This window comes from Diorhabda carinulata, chromosome 3 (assembly GCF_026250575.1).
Source record: "Diorhabda carinulata isolate Delta chromosome 3, icDioCari1.1, whole genome shotgun sequence".
NCBI lineage: Eukaryota > Metazoa > Arthropoda > Insecta > Coleoptera > Chrysomelidae > Diorhabda > Diorhabda carinulata.
The window spans coordinates 3,672,042-3,690,268 of record NC_079462.1 but is presented as its reverse complement, the minus strand read 5'-3'; the positions used below and the strand labels follow the sequence as shown (position 1 = coordinate 3,690,268).

Here is an 18,227-nt window from a genome sequence, read left to right as displayed (position 1 = left end):
TAAGCTCACTCTAACTAGTCGTATTAGTACTAATTAAACTTTCTTAATTAAGACCACGATGAGGAATTTCTAATCTACTTGTTGAAGAACCAGAAATGGAATTACGTAAAGTAAGTCAATCGGGGATTTGTTTGTAATGGATGTTTTCTCGTTTTGGAATGTAAAGAGTACAACCGTAATCGTTTTCCGCTTTAAATACTTCCTGATTTGTTTCTGAAATTCTATTTTCCTAATCCTTCAATGGATTTTATTACATTTAGTACAAATTTGAATAAATCTTCCTTCTCTGTCCACTACTTTCTCGGTTGTCCAGCCCAAATATTCTGTAGTACTTCTTTGAGTACTTAAACATCGCTGAGAGCCAAATTTGGCCTTAAAATTTCAACAAATAAGTAAATAAATTTTGCCGTCGTGAGCAATTTTCAAAATTTTCAATATAAAAACGACACCAAATGATTCAGTAACGAAGATATTTCAGGTAAACGAAAAGGTAGTCCGAGTACATAACAAAATATTACAAAAATATTACCTAGTACCTAATTCACATTGTAAAGTTAGAAAATCCAAATAATAAAATCTAGAATTTCTAAATCTTTTAGGTTATGTTAGATTTCCTAACCTAAATTCACAATTTCGTAAATAATACATATCTTTTAAAAACTAATAATTTTTATTGGACATTTTTTTAAACTGGATCTGAAATAAATTTAAATTGTTTAAAAAATTCAGTTCGCACTTTTAAATACTGTCCAAAGTACTTTTTTCATTTGTTAACCATACATGGCGTTCACGATCTTTTGCCTTTTACCGTATAAACTTTCAACAACGTACATAATTGAAATCCCAAGGTACGTAATCTTCCGTCACGAGTTGTCTAATCTTCATGACAACCACGATCACGAGCTGGCACATTGTAACAGAAGTTGAAATATTATGGCGGGTATTGAAATTGTTGTTGGTGGTGCACGTCTCATATTTGATAAAGATTTTGAATTTTCTTTGGTATTTTTTACTTTCCTGCGTCGTCCTGACTTTCTTTCAATTGAAATACTTGCCTCAACTTGCCGACACATATCGTAAATTTCAACAACGTACATAATTGAAATCCCAAGGTACGTAATCTTCCGTCACGAGTTGTCTAATCTTCATGACAACCACGATCACGAGCTGGCACATTGTAACAGAAGTTGAAATATTATGGCGGGTATTGAAATTGTTGTTGGTGGTGCACGTCTCATATTTGATAAAGATTTTGAATTTTCTTTGGTATTTTTTACTTTCCTGCGTCATCCTGACTTTCTTTCAATTGAAATACTTGCCTCAACTTGCCGACACATTTCGTAAATTTCAACAACGTACATAATTGAAATCCCAAGGTACGTAATCTTCCGTCACGAGTTGTCTAATCTTCATGACAACCACGATCACGAGCTGGCACATTGTAATAGAAGTTAAAATATTATGACAGGTATTAAAATTGTTGTTGTTGGTGCACGTCTCATATTTGATAAAGATTTTGAATTTTCTTTGGTATTTTTTACTTTCCTGCGTCATCCTGACTTTCTTTCAATTGAAATACTTGCCCCAACTTGCCGACACATTTCGTAAATTTCAACAACGTACATAATTGAAATCCCAAGGTACGTAATCTTCCGTCACGAGTTGTCTAATCTTCATGACAACCACGATCACGAGCTGGCACATTGTAACAGAAGTTAAAATATTATGACGGGTATTAAAATTGTTGTTGTTGGTGCACGTCTCTTATTTTTTAAAGATTTTGAATTTTCTTTGGTATTTTTTACTTTCCTGCGTCGTCCTGACTTTCTTTCAATTGAAATACTTGCCTCAACTTGCCGACACATACCGTAAATTTCAACAATGTACATAATTGAAATCACAAGGTACGTAATCTTCCGTCACGAGTTGTCTAATCTTCATGACAACCACGATCACGAGCTGGCACATTGTAACAGAAGTTAAAATATTATGACAGGTATTAAAATTGTTGTTGTTGGTGCACGTCTCTTATTTTTTAAAGATTTTGAATTTTCTTTGGTATTTTTTACTTTCCTGCGTCATCCTGACTTTCTTTCAATTGAAATACTTGCCTCAACTTGCCGACACATATCGTAAATTGTTTGTCTGGATATTCCCGTCTCAAAAAGTGATTAATTTTGATTAATTAATTTTAATTTCCAATACTTGAAACCCCACTTTTAACAGAGACGTAATGTTTATACTTTGGACATTCGACAACTGCCAAATCACGATTTCCAACCAAGGGAAATTAAGTTCTTTACAAGAGGAAAATGTTTAAAAGCGTTGGCTATACATATTACGTGTATTAAGTTGGGCTAACAGATTTTGCCCGTCTTTTTCTCTTGTACACTGCTGCATCTGACAAATTGAGCAAAAAATCATCTTCAGGGGTAGGGAAAGGAAGAAAAAATGATGGAAAAGTCTTTTATACAAATCTGGCCACTGTTTGGCATTTGTTTTTTGTAACTCTCTAGAAACAATGTGCTAAAATTTTGACAGAATGTCGTCACTAACAACACCTATTAATCAGCTCCCACCTCGACGAAATTCTGCAGACCAATTGTAATCAATCTTCTTTGATTGTGATTAGTTACCAAAAAATGCTTGAAACTATTCTAATATCTTTAAAAAACAATCCAACTTAGTCAGTTTCTAAATCGACATGGGTTTCGAAATAACAAACATCAATGTCCAACGCCATCTATTGTTCGATTGTTTAAACAATGCTCTGATTGGTTTGTAAGGAAACAAATCGAAATTTTTGCCGTTTTTTGCCAAATTATAAATAAGTTACTTCAATTGTTGTTATTTATTTTTTTTTCAATATAAAGAACTTTGATAAGGTAAACACTCTCTAGATAGAAGGATTCAACACATTTGTCTTTAGATTTTATATGCCGATTCCTGTTGATATCCTCAAAAACCCAACTCAAACAAAAACTGCAATAGCAATTTCCCGAAGATAACAACTCCATCCGGCTCGAAGGACCAATTTCTCAATTTTACATTTTCGATGAACGCCAAGGCGCCAAGGTAATACGTTCGGTACATAAACATAAAGAGGGTTGTTTCTGAAAGTGTCATTTGCATGTACAACGCCAAGAGATCAAAGGATTCGCCGCTAAACAAAATTTGTATGTGATGTGTAGGTGTTTTGTGAATACGGTTAATTTTCGTCCGGGGAAATCTTTATGAAAAAATCCACTTTGTAGAAATGTATTACGGGAAAATAAAATATTTTTTTCCTAATTTCTTTGATGTTTACCATCGGAAAGCGTTCCACTGTTTGTATAATGATTAAAGGAGTAAAAAGGAAATTGAATTGTGGTAAATACGGTTTGTATTTTTGAACGTTCTCTATACAGAATGTCCCTAACGTAAATAACATAAGAAAAAAATCAGGATCAAGAATCTAATCAGGATTATTAAATATTTCGATCCAATTATTGCATTACCGTCTGTTTTTGACACTAGTGCAAAGTTTAAATTAAATTTGATTGCTCAAAGTAGACGAAATCAATACAAAAAGTTTAGCACGCGAAGTATTATCACTTGATACAAAATAAGCGGCTAAGAGCTACTACATAAGCTTATTAATAAACGAACAGCCAAAAACTTACGTAATAGAAAACTGTGTCAACTGTACAAACATTTGAATTAAACTAATTCTTTAAGTGCAGTCGGGATTGAATACTGGGCAAGATATATCCGAATTTGACATAAATATTTGGTAAATACACAACAAAATGTCCAACTTTCTAGTTTTTAGTATAATATTTTAAAACAAACGTCTCTCAACGTGGCAATTTAAGATTATTTGTGAAATGTTTTCATCAGTTCATTAATATTTCCAACGATTCGCAAAATTCAAACAACTAGTTAACGATGCCGACTCGACAAAGTTAGTCTCTTTGATCGAATTGTGCTTGGCAGTAGCCCCAAGTCTAGTATTCATTGTTAAAAGGGCGCTAACGGTATAACACTTTCCGGTTAGTTACTCCCAATTATTAACGGAGCCTTGTTGAAACAATAACGGGCGACTTGCCACAATTTTCACGTACCTATAACGATTCAGAAAGTATAAGAGAGGGAGAGACCTCGTTATCATCTTCTCAGATACAATTCGGAATGCCAGTGGTCGCGGCTTTCCGCCCCCTTGAAACTTACTCGTGATGGAAGCTACCACCAACTACACGTTACGGAATAACTCGTAGAAGGTTTTCAATTCAATAATTTCCACATTATTTTCTTAATTTTGCTTATTGGGTTCTTCGTTTAGTGACATTCGTGTTTATCACAACAACTCAATCGAGTTGAAGTTAAACCGTAATTGAATCTTCGCCATGTGTTACAGTCGGAATTACACATGGATCTAATATCTGTTCTTTCTTTGACCTGACACTCTTCTCTTAGATCCAAAAACCTCAAACGTTGACTCAACACTCCATAAAACTCTCACTCCCTTTTCATGCGCCGAATTTTATGTTCTTTGGCCCACTGCAACCTCTTAATTTCATTTTGAAGTCTTAAAAGATGCCAATGCCAAAAAGTCCAGCTTCTTTCGATCCTCTTTTCATTGTAGAAGTACTCAAAGGTAGATCCTTAGATTCATTGATCTGAGCTGCTATCTCTGTGCCAGTCGATCACGTTTATCCTTCGGAGGTTGTGGTTTTTCGAGGCCGTTCTGAACGTTTTCTATCGCAAAATCTCCTGATGTTGATGCATGTTTTTTTCACGCTGCTCTGATCTAATTTTATCCTTTGAAGGTTATAGATAAAGAAGAGTATCTCTTATGGGATAAAAGTTGAAGACATGTCCAGCTGCATAGATAAATAACGGTTTCCAGAATTGCAATTGGAGATATTGACATATATATACCAAAAATTTCTGTTTTTGCACTTATTTCACTATTTTGCGAAAAAATATGCGTCCCAGCGAAAAACTTAACCTAAACGAGATGTAGATAATTAAATTTCCTCCAACTTTACCTTTGATGATTTTGTCGTACGTCACATAGTGGAGCCGCTAGAGGGCGCGCAGAAGATTTCAAAACTCATTTCTTGCATTTTCTGGAAAACTATGCTTTTTCGGGTAATAGTAAATAGTAAATAGCAAAGTTGTAGCGTACAAAATTTCCGACAACTTTTGTCCGAAGCTTTTTTCTGAATAACGCATATTTTCGCCGCTAGAGGGCGCGAAAAAATTTTGTAATTGAAGTTTCGAGCTCTTCAACGTGGCAAAAAATATCCTCAATATCACCAGGTACGTCGACTTTTTCACAGAATTCACAGAAGCCTCTGTATATACAGTATGACATATATAGTCGAATACACGATTTTTCCGGTCCATCCAGCGGTGAAACTAAGTTGAATTAAAAAAAATGTTTCAGACAAAAGTTGTCCGGAGTTTTATTCTCTATAAGGCCGCCATTCACCTTTTTTCCCTAGGACGCATAGTTTTACCGGAAAATCGGAAAAACTGATTTTTAAAAAGCTTTCGCGTCCCCTAGCGGCGTTACTATGCGTTATTCATAAAAAAGTTTCGGACAAAAGTTGTCGAAAATTTTATATGCTACAACTTTGCTATTTACTATTTTCCCCGGAAAAGCATAGTTTTCCAGAAAATGTAAGAAATGAGCTTTGAAATCTTCTGCGCGCCCTCTAGTGGCTCTACTATGCGAAGTACGACAAAATGATCAATGGTAAAGTTGGAGGAAATTTAATTATCTACATCTCGTCTGGGTTGAGTTTTTCGCTGGGTCGCATAGTTTTCTCGCAAAATAGGAAAATAAGTGCAAAAAAAGCGAATTTTGGTATATATATGTCAATATCTACGCCCCCCCCCTCCCCATTTTCGAGACTGCGGTGGCCTGGAAATTTCTCTAGAAAATGTCTAATTTGAGTGGATTAAAAGCGACTATTAGATGTTGCATGTATTGACGAATACAGTGTTGTCAATTTAGAGTTGCGAATGTTTTTTAAAAGATCCTGTATATATAGCCCTAATCGAAGTTAAATATAGTCGTAACTGTAAATAGTGTGATGGCTTGTCCCACCTTTATTCTTCACCCATCATATATTCACACCGTTTTTCGCGATTTCTGAAGTTACATCCTGAATATTATATCGATCCATTTCATCTTCTTTTTTTTGAAACTACGACGACTACGGTTTTTTTTTATCCCGAGCACATACATTATTTATATTGTTTACATTCCTACGGTGTTGAAAAACGGCGATTTAAAAAAAATATCTAAATTATAGTCCTTAATTGGTTGCAGTAAATTAAATCGATTGCTACGAGCTATTTCATTAATAATGCTTTTTGTTTCTGTACTCGATGAGCTTCTAGACGTTTAAAAATAATTTGATAGCTTCATTTGATCCATAAAAGTTTGATAAAACATTGATGAAAACGAATAAAATTATAAATTGTTTTATATTGATAATAATTTCATATTCTGTCTGTCAAATAGAACTGATGCGAGTCGTTTACAGAGTAGAAGATACTTTCCACTAAATATGCCCTCAAATTATGGCGAAATGCATGTAAACATGATATCGATCTAATTCCAATCGGCAAGTGATTGTGCATTTTTTTGTATTGTAAAATATTGAGCCGTTAAAGAAGTCCCTGCAGTGAGCCGGTTCGCTCAAATTGAGTCGCACCACACGTGCTCTAGTTAAGTAAACTGTAAAGGCGGTGGATAAGTTCAGTTTTTTGGAAACTGATCTCAGAATTTTACAGATTCAACGGCGTCATCGGTGGCCGCAAACTATTTTTATTTGATGAAACTCCAGTTTCAGAAACGTTGAGACACGGATGATTAGAATCGCGCCATGCTTTAAGGGTGAGATCAGGGTTACTCAAAGAGAAACTAGTGTCGTCTGCAAATAGACATGTCTGCCATTCCCGTCCAATATCTTTTGAAAGAACCGTCAACGGAACCCTTCTCAGCCAGCAACCACACTCAAAAAATCAGCAGAAAAAGAAGACGCTGTTTTCTCGCGCGAGAAAAATATTTTCAAGTGTTTTTTTATGGTGTTTTCGTATGTCGTTTAGTAAGTTGACATTTCTGGAACCATTGGTGATATTCATAATGAATACACTGTTAATACTACCACTACACTAACACCGACGCGCGTTTCGATAACCAAGTTATCGTCTTCAGACTCAATTTACCTGAGTTTACCTTCAGTGTAGTGGTGGTTTAAACAGTGTGTTCAGTATCGACGTTAGTCGCCAGGTTACTAGAATAATAGAAGGTTTGTGACAATAACAAGACCCTTACAGTCGATTGTTGTTCAATTCCGATCTTATAGATGCTTTTTGAAGCACCGCGATCGATTATTTTCTGCATTTCTTCGCACCAATTGACATTGTCAAATCATGCGGTATCCAAATCTTTTCGATTTGGATACCTTGCATACATTGAATGTATGCAAGTGGCAAAACATCCTATAAGTCGATTTACCCAGGCTTGGGCCATTATTGGTTTGCCAAGACGGGGTTTCCCAACGTTGGCCCAAGCTAAGCCCCGTCGTTCAAGTCTGGGACTTCCTTCTTGGGTATATCTCTATTATTTTTTAACCTATGCTCAGACATGTTTAAATAAGCTTTATATAAACAAGAATTCGTGGTCAAAATCAACGGTGAAGTAGTTAATACCATTAGGTATGCTTAAGATATCGAAAAGTTTACGGTCGGACGCCAGTCATACTACTACGCGTCAGTTTTCCATCATTACTGATAAAAGTGATTACGAGAAACGAAACTACCTCCCGTATTATTTATAAAACGACATCCCGTATCATATATTATCTTATTTTATCGTTAATCTCTTTTTTACTGGCACGAAGTAACAAAAAAAAAAACGAAGTTGCTCAAAATGTAGATTCGTTCGAAACACCTGTCGAAACCATAAGGAGAAAAAGAAACGTTGTAATCCTTATATAGACATTATAGAAATTTCACATACATTAACATGATCCGATTGCACATGCTAGTACAGGACAGTATCTAGGACAAGTATTTTTACGACAACCAACATAAAGCTGGCCAGTAGAAAAGCTAGTGATACCTAATTACATCATGCTACGCTAAATCGATTTTATGAAACAAAAAAAAACAGAAAATAAAGTGAACAAATCCAAGAATTCAACGGTAAAATACAGGGTGTCCCACGACGAGTTAAAACTATTCGGTTATACCGAAAGTCGACTGTAACTTTATTATTTTAAATAGAACACCCTGTATATTAATACATTTTTGAAATTTTTATAAAATTTTAGTATACTTTTGTCTAAAAACTTTTTTCGAAAAATGCGTACTTTTTGAGTTATAAATTTTTTTGTAAAAAATTTGACCGTTGTAGATCCTTATAAATTATTTTTTTACGAGAATACCCTCAAAGATATGGAAATGGTTTTTATTCCATTGCCTTTAGCAAAGTCAGACGTATTTGAATCTATCTTCAAAATTTTTTCATTTTATACAGGGTGTGTATTAAAAGTGTTCAAAGTTTAATTTCATAAATATCAAATTTATTTATTTTTTTAATTAGAACCACTCGGTTTTTTCTATTTTAATGCATTCAGGGGTGAAAAATGTAAACTTTCCTATACCTAATTCCAGATATTAAATATTTTCTGTAAATTTTTGGAGATGCAGGTGTGGTTTAAATTTTATTTATTCATTAGTTTTGATTTTTTATATATACTTTTAGTAGGCTTTGTAATAAATGACACTTATTTAACTGTCATTAGTCAATTGATCAGTTGATACTTTCGAAAATCGTTCAAATGGCTCGTTCTCTATTTAATAACGAATAATTAAAATTTAGACCACACCTGTATCTCTAAAAATTTACAGAAAAAATTTAATATCTGGATAACGGTGAGGTTTAGTTGTAGGTAAGTATTCATGAATTTGCCTATTTTTCACCCTTGAATGCATTAAAATAGAAAAAACCGGGTGGTTCTATTTAAAAAAATAGAGAAATTTGATATTTATGAAGTTGAATTTTGAACACTTTTTATACACACCCTATATACAATGGAAAATTTTTCAGCATAGATTCAAATACGTCTGACCTCGCTAAAAGCAACTGAATAGAAACCATTTTCATATCTTTAAGAGTATTCTCATAAAAAATCAATTTATAAGGGTCTGTAACGGTCAAATTTTTTCCAAAAAAATTTATAACTCAAAAAGTACGCATTTTTCGCAAAAAGTTTTTAGACAAAAGTATACTAAAATTTTACGTAGATTTCAAAAAGTTTTATGATTTTACTGAGTATTTTGAATTATACAGATAGTTTCAATTCGTCGTGGGACACCTTGTATAGTGATTAATTTCTTATATACGAGGAAACGTATGATGATGAGTCCACGTGGACTGACGGTTTGTTTACCGAATTTTATGCGAGGAGTAAAAAATATTTTTCATTTTTTAATTTGGTATGAGTGCCGTGCGTATTTATGAAATATTGATTGTTCCTCGTATAACTGTCTCCTGCAATTGATATTGGAAGAACTATATTAAGAATACGAAATCTAGTAAATTCTTCACTTTTGTATTCTTTTATTTTGAAAACCTCTAGGAAATAGATATAATTGAAAAAATTTTCGGAGTTTAAAAACTACTGAAATGTGTCGTGCGAGAAGTGAATCGTACGGAAGGGTCAAGGGACATTAAGCTGACCAAGGAGGCGGATCGCTACTACTGGCGACCCGGGACACTGTTTTGAAATATTCAAAAGGGATCGGCGCGGTCGACAGTCCCTGCATCACTGCGTTGGACACGCACACGTCCGATATTATTTATTTCGGATGAGTTTGTCGGTGTTTTTGCGACGACGACGTTAATTTTTTTTAATTTTTGGAATGATTGGCTTATAAACTGCAAAAATTTACAGGGTATTTCAATGGAAATGTTTTGTATCTTAAAATAATGAATAAAACAAAAACGTTAATTTGCTAAATTAAATGGTAATGGTCATCACATCTTCCACAAATGAAGATAACTTTGTTTTTTGTATAGAATAAGGAAATTTTTATGGAAAATATGAATTGATATCAATGATTACTCTTCTAGTCTCTGGACAAGTATTGTCGTGTAGCATCTCCTCATAGTCCAAGTTTACTAAGACAAAGGTTGGTGTTCGAATATCGGTGTTTGCTACTAAAAAAGACAGTTTTGCTTAATTAAAGAAAGGAATATAGACGAATAACACTTTGCTTTCGAAGAAGATGGAATTATATGATAAATATCGGTGTGCCGTTCGAAAAACGACAAATTTATAAGATAAAGTACTGTTTCCTTTTTTAAAAAGACAGGTTTCTAAGACAACTGTCGATTTGAAGAAGACAGTTTTCTAAGACAAATAACTGTTTAATTTTGGAAAAGACATTTTTCTTAGAAAAACATGTTTGCTTCTGAAAAAGACAGTTTTCTAAGTCAAATATTTCTAAGACAAATCTTGGTACTTGTTTTTCGAACGGATATTTTTCTATAACAAATAATGGATTACTTTTGAAAAAGACAATTTTATAAGATAGCGTTTGCTTCTACAAAAGACAGTTTTCTAAGATAAACGACGGTTTAATCATAAAAAAGACAGTTTTTCATAAACAAATGATGATTCATTAGATAATAGAAATAACAGTTTCCATTTAAAAAGTACAGTTTCCATAAGCAAATGGAAAAACATTTGGAAAAATATGTTTTTTGTACAAATAATACTTTGCTTTCGAAAAAGACGGTGTTATAAGATAAATATTGGAAATGACAGTTTTCTAAGAGAAATAACTGACAAATAACAAATAACCTTCGGAAAAGACATTTTTCTATAACAAATAATGGCTCACTTTTGAAAAAGACAGTTTTATGAGACAAATGACGGTTCGCTTTTATAGACAGTTTTTCAAAGACAAATATCGGCGTTTTCTAAGATAATCGACGGTTCACTTATGAAGAAGAGGGTTTTTCATAAAAAAAAGATGATTTATTAGCTAATGGAAATGACAGTTTGCATTTGAAAAATACAGTTTCCATAAGCAAATGGGAAAACTTTTGTAAAAACATTTTTTTTATACAAATAATACTTTGCTTTCGAAAAAGACGGTATTATAAGATAAATATTGGTGTGCGGTTCTAAAAAAGACAAATTTATAAGATAAAGTACTGTTTGCTTTTTAAAAAGACAGGTTTCTGAAAATAATATCGGAATTTGCCAAAAAAAAATTTTTGGAAATAAATAACGGTTTACTTTTAGAAAAGACAGGTTTATAAGACAAATATCGCTTTGAAAAAGACAATTTTCTAAGACAAATAACTGAGAAATAAGAAATAACCTTTGGAAAAGATATTTTTCTTAGAAAAGATAAGACAGCGTTTGCTTCTACAAAAGACAGTTTTCTAAGATAAACGACGGTTTAATCATAAAAAAGACAGTTTTTCATAAACAAATGATGATTCATTAGATAATAGAAATAACAGTTTCCATTTAAAAAGTACAGTTTCCATAAGCAAATGGAAAAACATTTGGAAAAATATGTTTTTTGTACAAATAACACGTTGCTTTCGAAAAAGACGTTATTATGAGACAAATATTGGTGTGCGGTTCTAAAAAAGACAAATTTATAAGATAAAGTACTGCTTACTTTTAGAAAATGCAGCTTTCTAATACAAATATCGCTTTGAAAAAGACAATTTTCTAAGACAAATAACCGTCTACTTTTGGAAATGACAGTTTTCTAAGAGAAATAACTGACAAATAACAAATAACCTTTGGAAAAGACATTTTTCCTAGAAAAACATCGATGTTTGCTTCTAAAAAGACAAATGTCGGTATTTGTTTTCCAAACAGATATTTTTCTATAACAAATAATGGATTACTTTTGAAAAAGACAGTTTTATGAGACAAATGACGGTTCGCTTTTATAGACAGTTTTTCAAAGACAAATATCGGCGTTTTCTAAGATAAACGACAGTTCACTTATGAAGAAGACGGTTTTTCATAAAAAAAAGATGATTTATTAGCTGTTTGCTTTTTAAAAAGACAGGTTTCTAAGAATAATATCGGAATTTGCGAAAAAAAATTTTTGGAAATAAATAACGGTTTACTTTTGGAAAAAGACAGGTTTATAAGACAAATATCGCTTTGAAAAAGACAGTTTTCTAAGACAAATAACCGTCTACTTCTGGAAGAGACAGTTTTCTAAGACAAATCTCGGTATTTGTTTTTCAAACAGATATTTTTCTATAACAAATAATGGCTCACTTTTGAAAAAGACAGTTTTATGAGACAAATGACGGTTCGCTTTTATAGACAGTTTTTCAAAGACAAATATCGGCGTTTTCTAAGATAAACGACAGTTCACTTATGAAGAAGACGGTTTTTCATAAAAAAAAGATGATTTATTAGCTGTTTGCTTTTTAAAAAGACAGGTTTCTAAGAATAATATCGGAATTTGCGAAAAAAAATTTTTGGAAATAAATAACGGTTTACTTTTGGAAAAAGACAGGTTTATAAGACAAATATCGCTTTGAAAAAGACAGTTTTCTAAGACAAATAACCGTCTACTTCTGGAAGAGACAGTTTTCTAAGACAAATCTCGGTATTTGTTTTTCAAACAGATATTTTTCTATAACAAATAATGGCTTACTTTTGAAAAAGACAGTTTTATGAGACAAATGACGGTTCGCTTTTATAGACAGTTTTTCAAAGACAAATATCGGCGTTTTCTAAGATAATCGACGGTTCACTTATGAAGAAGACGGTTTTTCATAAAAAAAAAGATGATTTATTAGCTGTTTGCTTTTTAAAAAGACAGGTTTCTAAGAATAATATCGGAATTTGCGAAAAAAAAATTTTGGAAATAAATAACGGTTTACTTTTGGAAAAAGACAGGTTTATAAGACAAATATCGCTTTGAAAAAGACAATTTTCTAAGACAAATAACCGTCTACTTTTGGAAGAGACAGTTTTCTAAGACAAATCTCGGTATTTGTTTTTCAAACAGATATTTTTCTATAACAAATAATGGCTTACTTTTGAAAAAGACAGTTTTATGAGACAAATGACGGTTCGCTTTTATAGACAGTTTTCTAAGACAAATATCGGCGTTTACTTCTACAAAAGACAGTTTTCTAAGATAATAGACGGTTTACTTATGAAGAAGACGGTTTTTCATTAAAAAAAGATGATTTATTAGCTGTTTGCTTTTTAAAAAGACAGGTTTCTAAGAATAATATCGGAATTTGCCAAAAAAAATTTTTGGAAATAAATAACGGTTTACTTTTGGAAAAAGACAGGTTTATAAGACAAATATCGCTTTGAAAAAGACAATTTTCTAAGACAAATAACCGTCTACTTTTGGAAGAGACAGTTTTCTAAGACAAATCTCGGTATTTGTTTTTCAAACAGATATTTTTCTATAACAAATAATGGCTCACTTTTGAAAAAGACAGTTTTATGAGACAAATGACGGTTCGCTTTTATAGACAGTTTTCTAAGACAAATATCGGCGTTTACTTCTACAAAAGACAGTTTTCTAAGATAATAGACGGTTTACTTATGAAGAAGACGGTTTTTCATTAAAAAAAGATGATTTGTTAGCTACATAGTAGAAATGACAGTTTGGATTTGAAAAATACAGTTTCCATAAGCAAATGGAAAAACTTCAAACAATATTTTTTTTGTACAAATAACACTTTGCTTTCGGAAAAGACGGTATTATAAGATAAATATCGATATTTGCATGTAAAAAAGTTCTTTGAAATTAATAACGATTTACTTTTAGTGAAGACAGGTTTCTAAGACAAATAACTTTTGGAAAAAGATATTTTTCTTAGAAAAACATAGATTTGCAGTATTCTAAGAGAAATTACGGTTTTCTTATGAAAAAGATACAAATCACGGTTGATTATGTAATAAAAATGACGGTTTGCAAATAACAGTCTTCTGAGAAAGAAAAATGACGATTACCAAAGACAAAAAACATTTTTTTTTTCTTAAAAAACAAACATTTCACATCAATGGAAAGTTTTTCCATTAGGATCATCTTTCTTTTTACGTTTAACAGGTTTTTTTTTAAATTTTAAAACACGCCTCACTTATGAATAAACTTATTTTTATTACACATATTTCGAAATTTAAGTTTAAGAACTCTGCTGTATTGTGTCGCTCGGGGCAGTCTTTTACAATAGTTATAAAAATATAAAATGTAGCTGTTGCTCAATAAAAAATCTCGTAAAGTTTTATTTGGGACATAGACCCGAATCCAATGCAGTAACCCTTTTCCTCTGGTAACTCCAAAAGACTATTAAACATTATAAATATGATCTTTTCAATACAGAATATCTATAAACTTTTTTATACAACACCGAAATTGATAAATTATGATGGCCAAATAAAATTTGAAAAAAATTAACAACAACAACATCAAATTCTTTACCTAATTATACTTATATTCCAAAAAAAAAACAAACCGTAATTGAAACTTTACAATTACCGCTGGGGTCCCTCGAGGATCTATACTGGGACCGGATCTATGGAATAGTCTGCTTAGACTGGAATTGCCTCTTGACGCACTTCTCGTTGCTTACGCAGAATTAGCGCAGCTCAAATTGAACCAGACAAACTCACTAAGGAAAAAACTACAGACAAAACTGCCCAATGAGATCAGAACAGACGAAATCGAGTCTAGACGAGAAGTAAAGTATTTGGGAATGACCCCACAAACGGAAGACAGCTGGAAAGGCGGCCTCACTCAATTCTTCTGTATGGGGCGGAGGTCTAGTGAGACGCTATGATAATGAAGAGACTGGCGGCTATAATCCCCGCGGACCTCCTGGATTTCGAGCGTAAGAGGTTACACAGAAACAGCTCAGATATAACACGCCAGGATGCGGCAATCATCGAACGCACTACAACAGTTCAATGGACGCGACAACTAATAAAAGACCTCAGACTGTGGACTGAAAGGAGATGTGAACTTCTGCATTACCCAGCTTCCGACGATATCTTCCCAAAATGAGAAAAGTACAAATACTTGAGTGTACGTATTGTGAAGACGACTTAGATGTTGCCGAACACACCTTCTTCGTGTGCAATCACTGAAGGGGTTTGAGATAGGAAGTAGAGAAGACTATGGGCAACATAAACCCTGTTAATATCGTCCAGGTGATGCTGCACAAGGTAGAATGGTGTCAACTGGTTGCTACCTGCACAGAATGTATTCTTAGACAAAGTAATGTAGAATGTGTAGGATCTTGGTTGGACGGAGATGACAGAAGATGGCGGTTTAGTGGATAGGCTGCGGGAGTCCCACATATCCATCAGTTTTCTTCGTGGAAACCGATACTTGGATCTTGTATTGTGAAAATTTTAATATGAAACGGTAAAATTTGTCATTTTTTTTTGTATAACGCATAGATTTCCAATGAAATTTATAGAAAATTTTATGTTCTACAATTCAGTTACCACCATTTCTAATTTATCATTGAACATTAACTAAATATTTAGTAAAAACTATATTGAAAAAAGTTTGGAGCTTTATAATTAAAAACCTATGCGTTATACAAAAAAAAGTTTCAAATAAAAAAGATGACAAATATTATTATCTACAATAATGATCTCTACAATTTTGGTCGTACTATGCGCGGTTCGCGAGATATTTAATAAAACGTGTTTTTCAAGATGGCGACTGACGCGTGCGGCCCCCCATGACGACCACCTGGATTTACATTCAGGTGTGAATATATTTAACGTTTTTTTCACAACCTCTTGGAGCTCTTGAACTATAAACCTAATATAATATTTCATATTTATATAATATTTCAGATTTTAACATTCTACAAATATATTCGTGTTGACCGCTACTGAAACTAGACGATTCATATGTCATTAATCACAAAAAACTAAATAACTAATTCTATTTGAGTTTATAGTCCCTGATCTGACCATCCACAGGCTCCAGATACCTTAAAAAACGCCATTAAATTCTTCAAAATTTATTAAATATGTTGAACTGAAAGATACCCTTCTCTGCTTTGTGTAAAAGACTAAACACAAACCTGCTAGTCATATTTTATCTGTCCACATAGTTGAGTTCCATTTCTAAAGACGCCAAAACCTTCATCAGTGTATAGAATATCCAAAGAGGCAGGTCAAAACTAAAGAACCATATTCGATTTAACTATAGCATTCCAGAGACGAATCGAGACAATATCTATATTAAATAGAATCGATTTTTTTACTAATACAGCCATAGAAAATCCTATTTTTTTAATTTGTTTCATGTAAAATGTATAAAATACAATTTACTATATTTTTTAGCCATAAAAAATAAACTTTTTTATCTTAAATTTGTATTCATCATATGAATTTAACATAACCTAAAAATAGTATATTTTTACAGTGAGTTATAACAGTTTTAAACCACTTTATAATCGAAGAAATTTGAGGAATTCATGTTCAGCGACCTCAAAAACCCCCAGGAAGTTTATATTTAGTCAATTTCATCACGGAGTTCCAGGAAACGATGTATAAACCATCCACCCCGAGCACCAGATCTCGAAAATCACTAGGATGTATAAATTCAATCAATTTCATAATGAATTTCTACGAGACTTTCAATTATTCGATATGCACTTTTTAAAATGCATTATTTGTTTCTAGACTCTCCCGAATCGCTCTTTGTTACGTCCTGATCCGACTTACTGCTCAGAAATAACCGATTTTTGCCTTTTTTGTGCTTTATACCTCGACTATGGCGATTTTGTCTATATAAAAATAATAAATTTAAATAAAATGCATATTAGTCTACTTCTAATAAAAAAATAGAAATATATATCCATTAAATAAAAATGTTTTATTATAATTAACTAAAAATCTAGTAACAAAATATTAGAATATAAAAATACTTTAGTCCCTCTCTGTGTTAAAACCACCATATTCGTAAAACGTCACAGAGAACCCATAAAATTCATTTTCGATTCCGACCCTCTCGATAGGCACAGCCTAACCTAACTTTTATTGGTTCTCTGTTTTAACCGGGCAGGTCTTTTCGAAGAAGTTGCACTCGTGATTTTTCTAACAACTCATCGTGGTTCTAGATTTTTTTAATAGTTATTAGTAGTTTGAACACATTCAACATGCGGATATGTGAGAGTCAAACATACCAAATGAGACGCTTTTTTGTTTTAGAACAAAAATATTTCAACGTTTTTTCGATTTTCGTGGAATCTAATTGTCGAACTAAAATGATCGTTGTGCGTAGAATTTGTTAAACCGGCGTGTAAATGCATATATTCAATTTTACTTATTTCAAAACAATGTTAGTGTTATTATATTTGTTAATAGTGATTTTTTATATAAACGATGAGAATGGACCAGGACAATAAACGTAGTGTGAAAGCAGTTTTTAGAGTGAAATATAAAACACCTATGAGAGTTAAAACTCTTAAGGAATATAGAGAATCTGTAGAAAGACGCAAATATGGGGACATTCTGGACGGACACGGGATGTCGTATTCCAAAAATTACTCGTAAGAATAATCAAGTTTTATTATTCAATATATATATATAGAAATCAAATTATCAAACGATTCACATACAGGTTAGATTTCGCTGATAAATCGTTAGTTTTGTTTAATTATTTTTTACTATTCAAAGCTATTACACTACAAACAATAAGGTTATTTTGCAAGTTAGGTTAGATTACGCTATTTTTTAAATATTTATTAACAAAAAAGGTTTAATAGCTTTAGAAAGATTATATTATCAGTCATTAATATAAAATTTTTTTGAAAATATAATAAAATTAATATGTAAATGTTGCAATCGAAATATTTTAAACAATGTTGCCAACATCACTGAAAGTTCTGATAAGCTTCAACCGATGTATAGGTATATCTTATAATTCAAAATTACTTTCTACATTAATTTTAAATATATAAGTAGTTTTCATTATTTGAAAATATAAAATTACAATAACATTTATGTACATTCTATTTGTATAATAATAAAATTAAGTGTATCTTCTTCTGTACTTGTAAATAAGGCAACACTGCGCGAATTAACTTTAGTGCTAATTATTGTTATTAAGTATGAAAAATATCTAGTACCTATAAAAACGTTTTTATTCCCACATAACGAATAATTATGTTTTTAATAATA

At 32.2% G+C, this 18,227-nt stretch overlaps 1 protein-coding gene across 10 annotated transcripts in view; it reads left to right on the top strand.

The window, feature by feature from the left end:
• LOC130891816 (polyhomeotic-like protein 1) overlaps positions 1 to 18,227 on the top strand; it is a 239,321-nt gene that overhangs the window by 181,640 nt on the left and 39,454 nt on the right. For 3 of the 10 annotated variants that reach the window (XM_057796820.1, XM_057796816.1, XM_057796815.1), the window contains exon 1: positions 17,039 to 17,596. The exons of 6 other annotated variants lie outside the window; for them this stretch is intronic. In XM_057796820.1, the coding sequence (XP_057652803.1) occupies positions 17,430 to 17,596 (167 nt within the window). In that variant the 5' untranslated portion in view covers positions 17,039 to 17,429. Of the gene's footprint in view, positions 1 to 17,038; positions 17,597 to 18,227 lie in introns of those variants that run through there. One more of the 10 variants, XM_057796819.1, reaches the window with a different exon arrangement.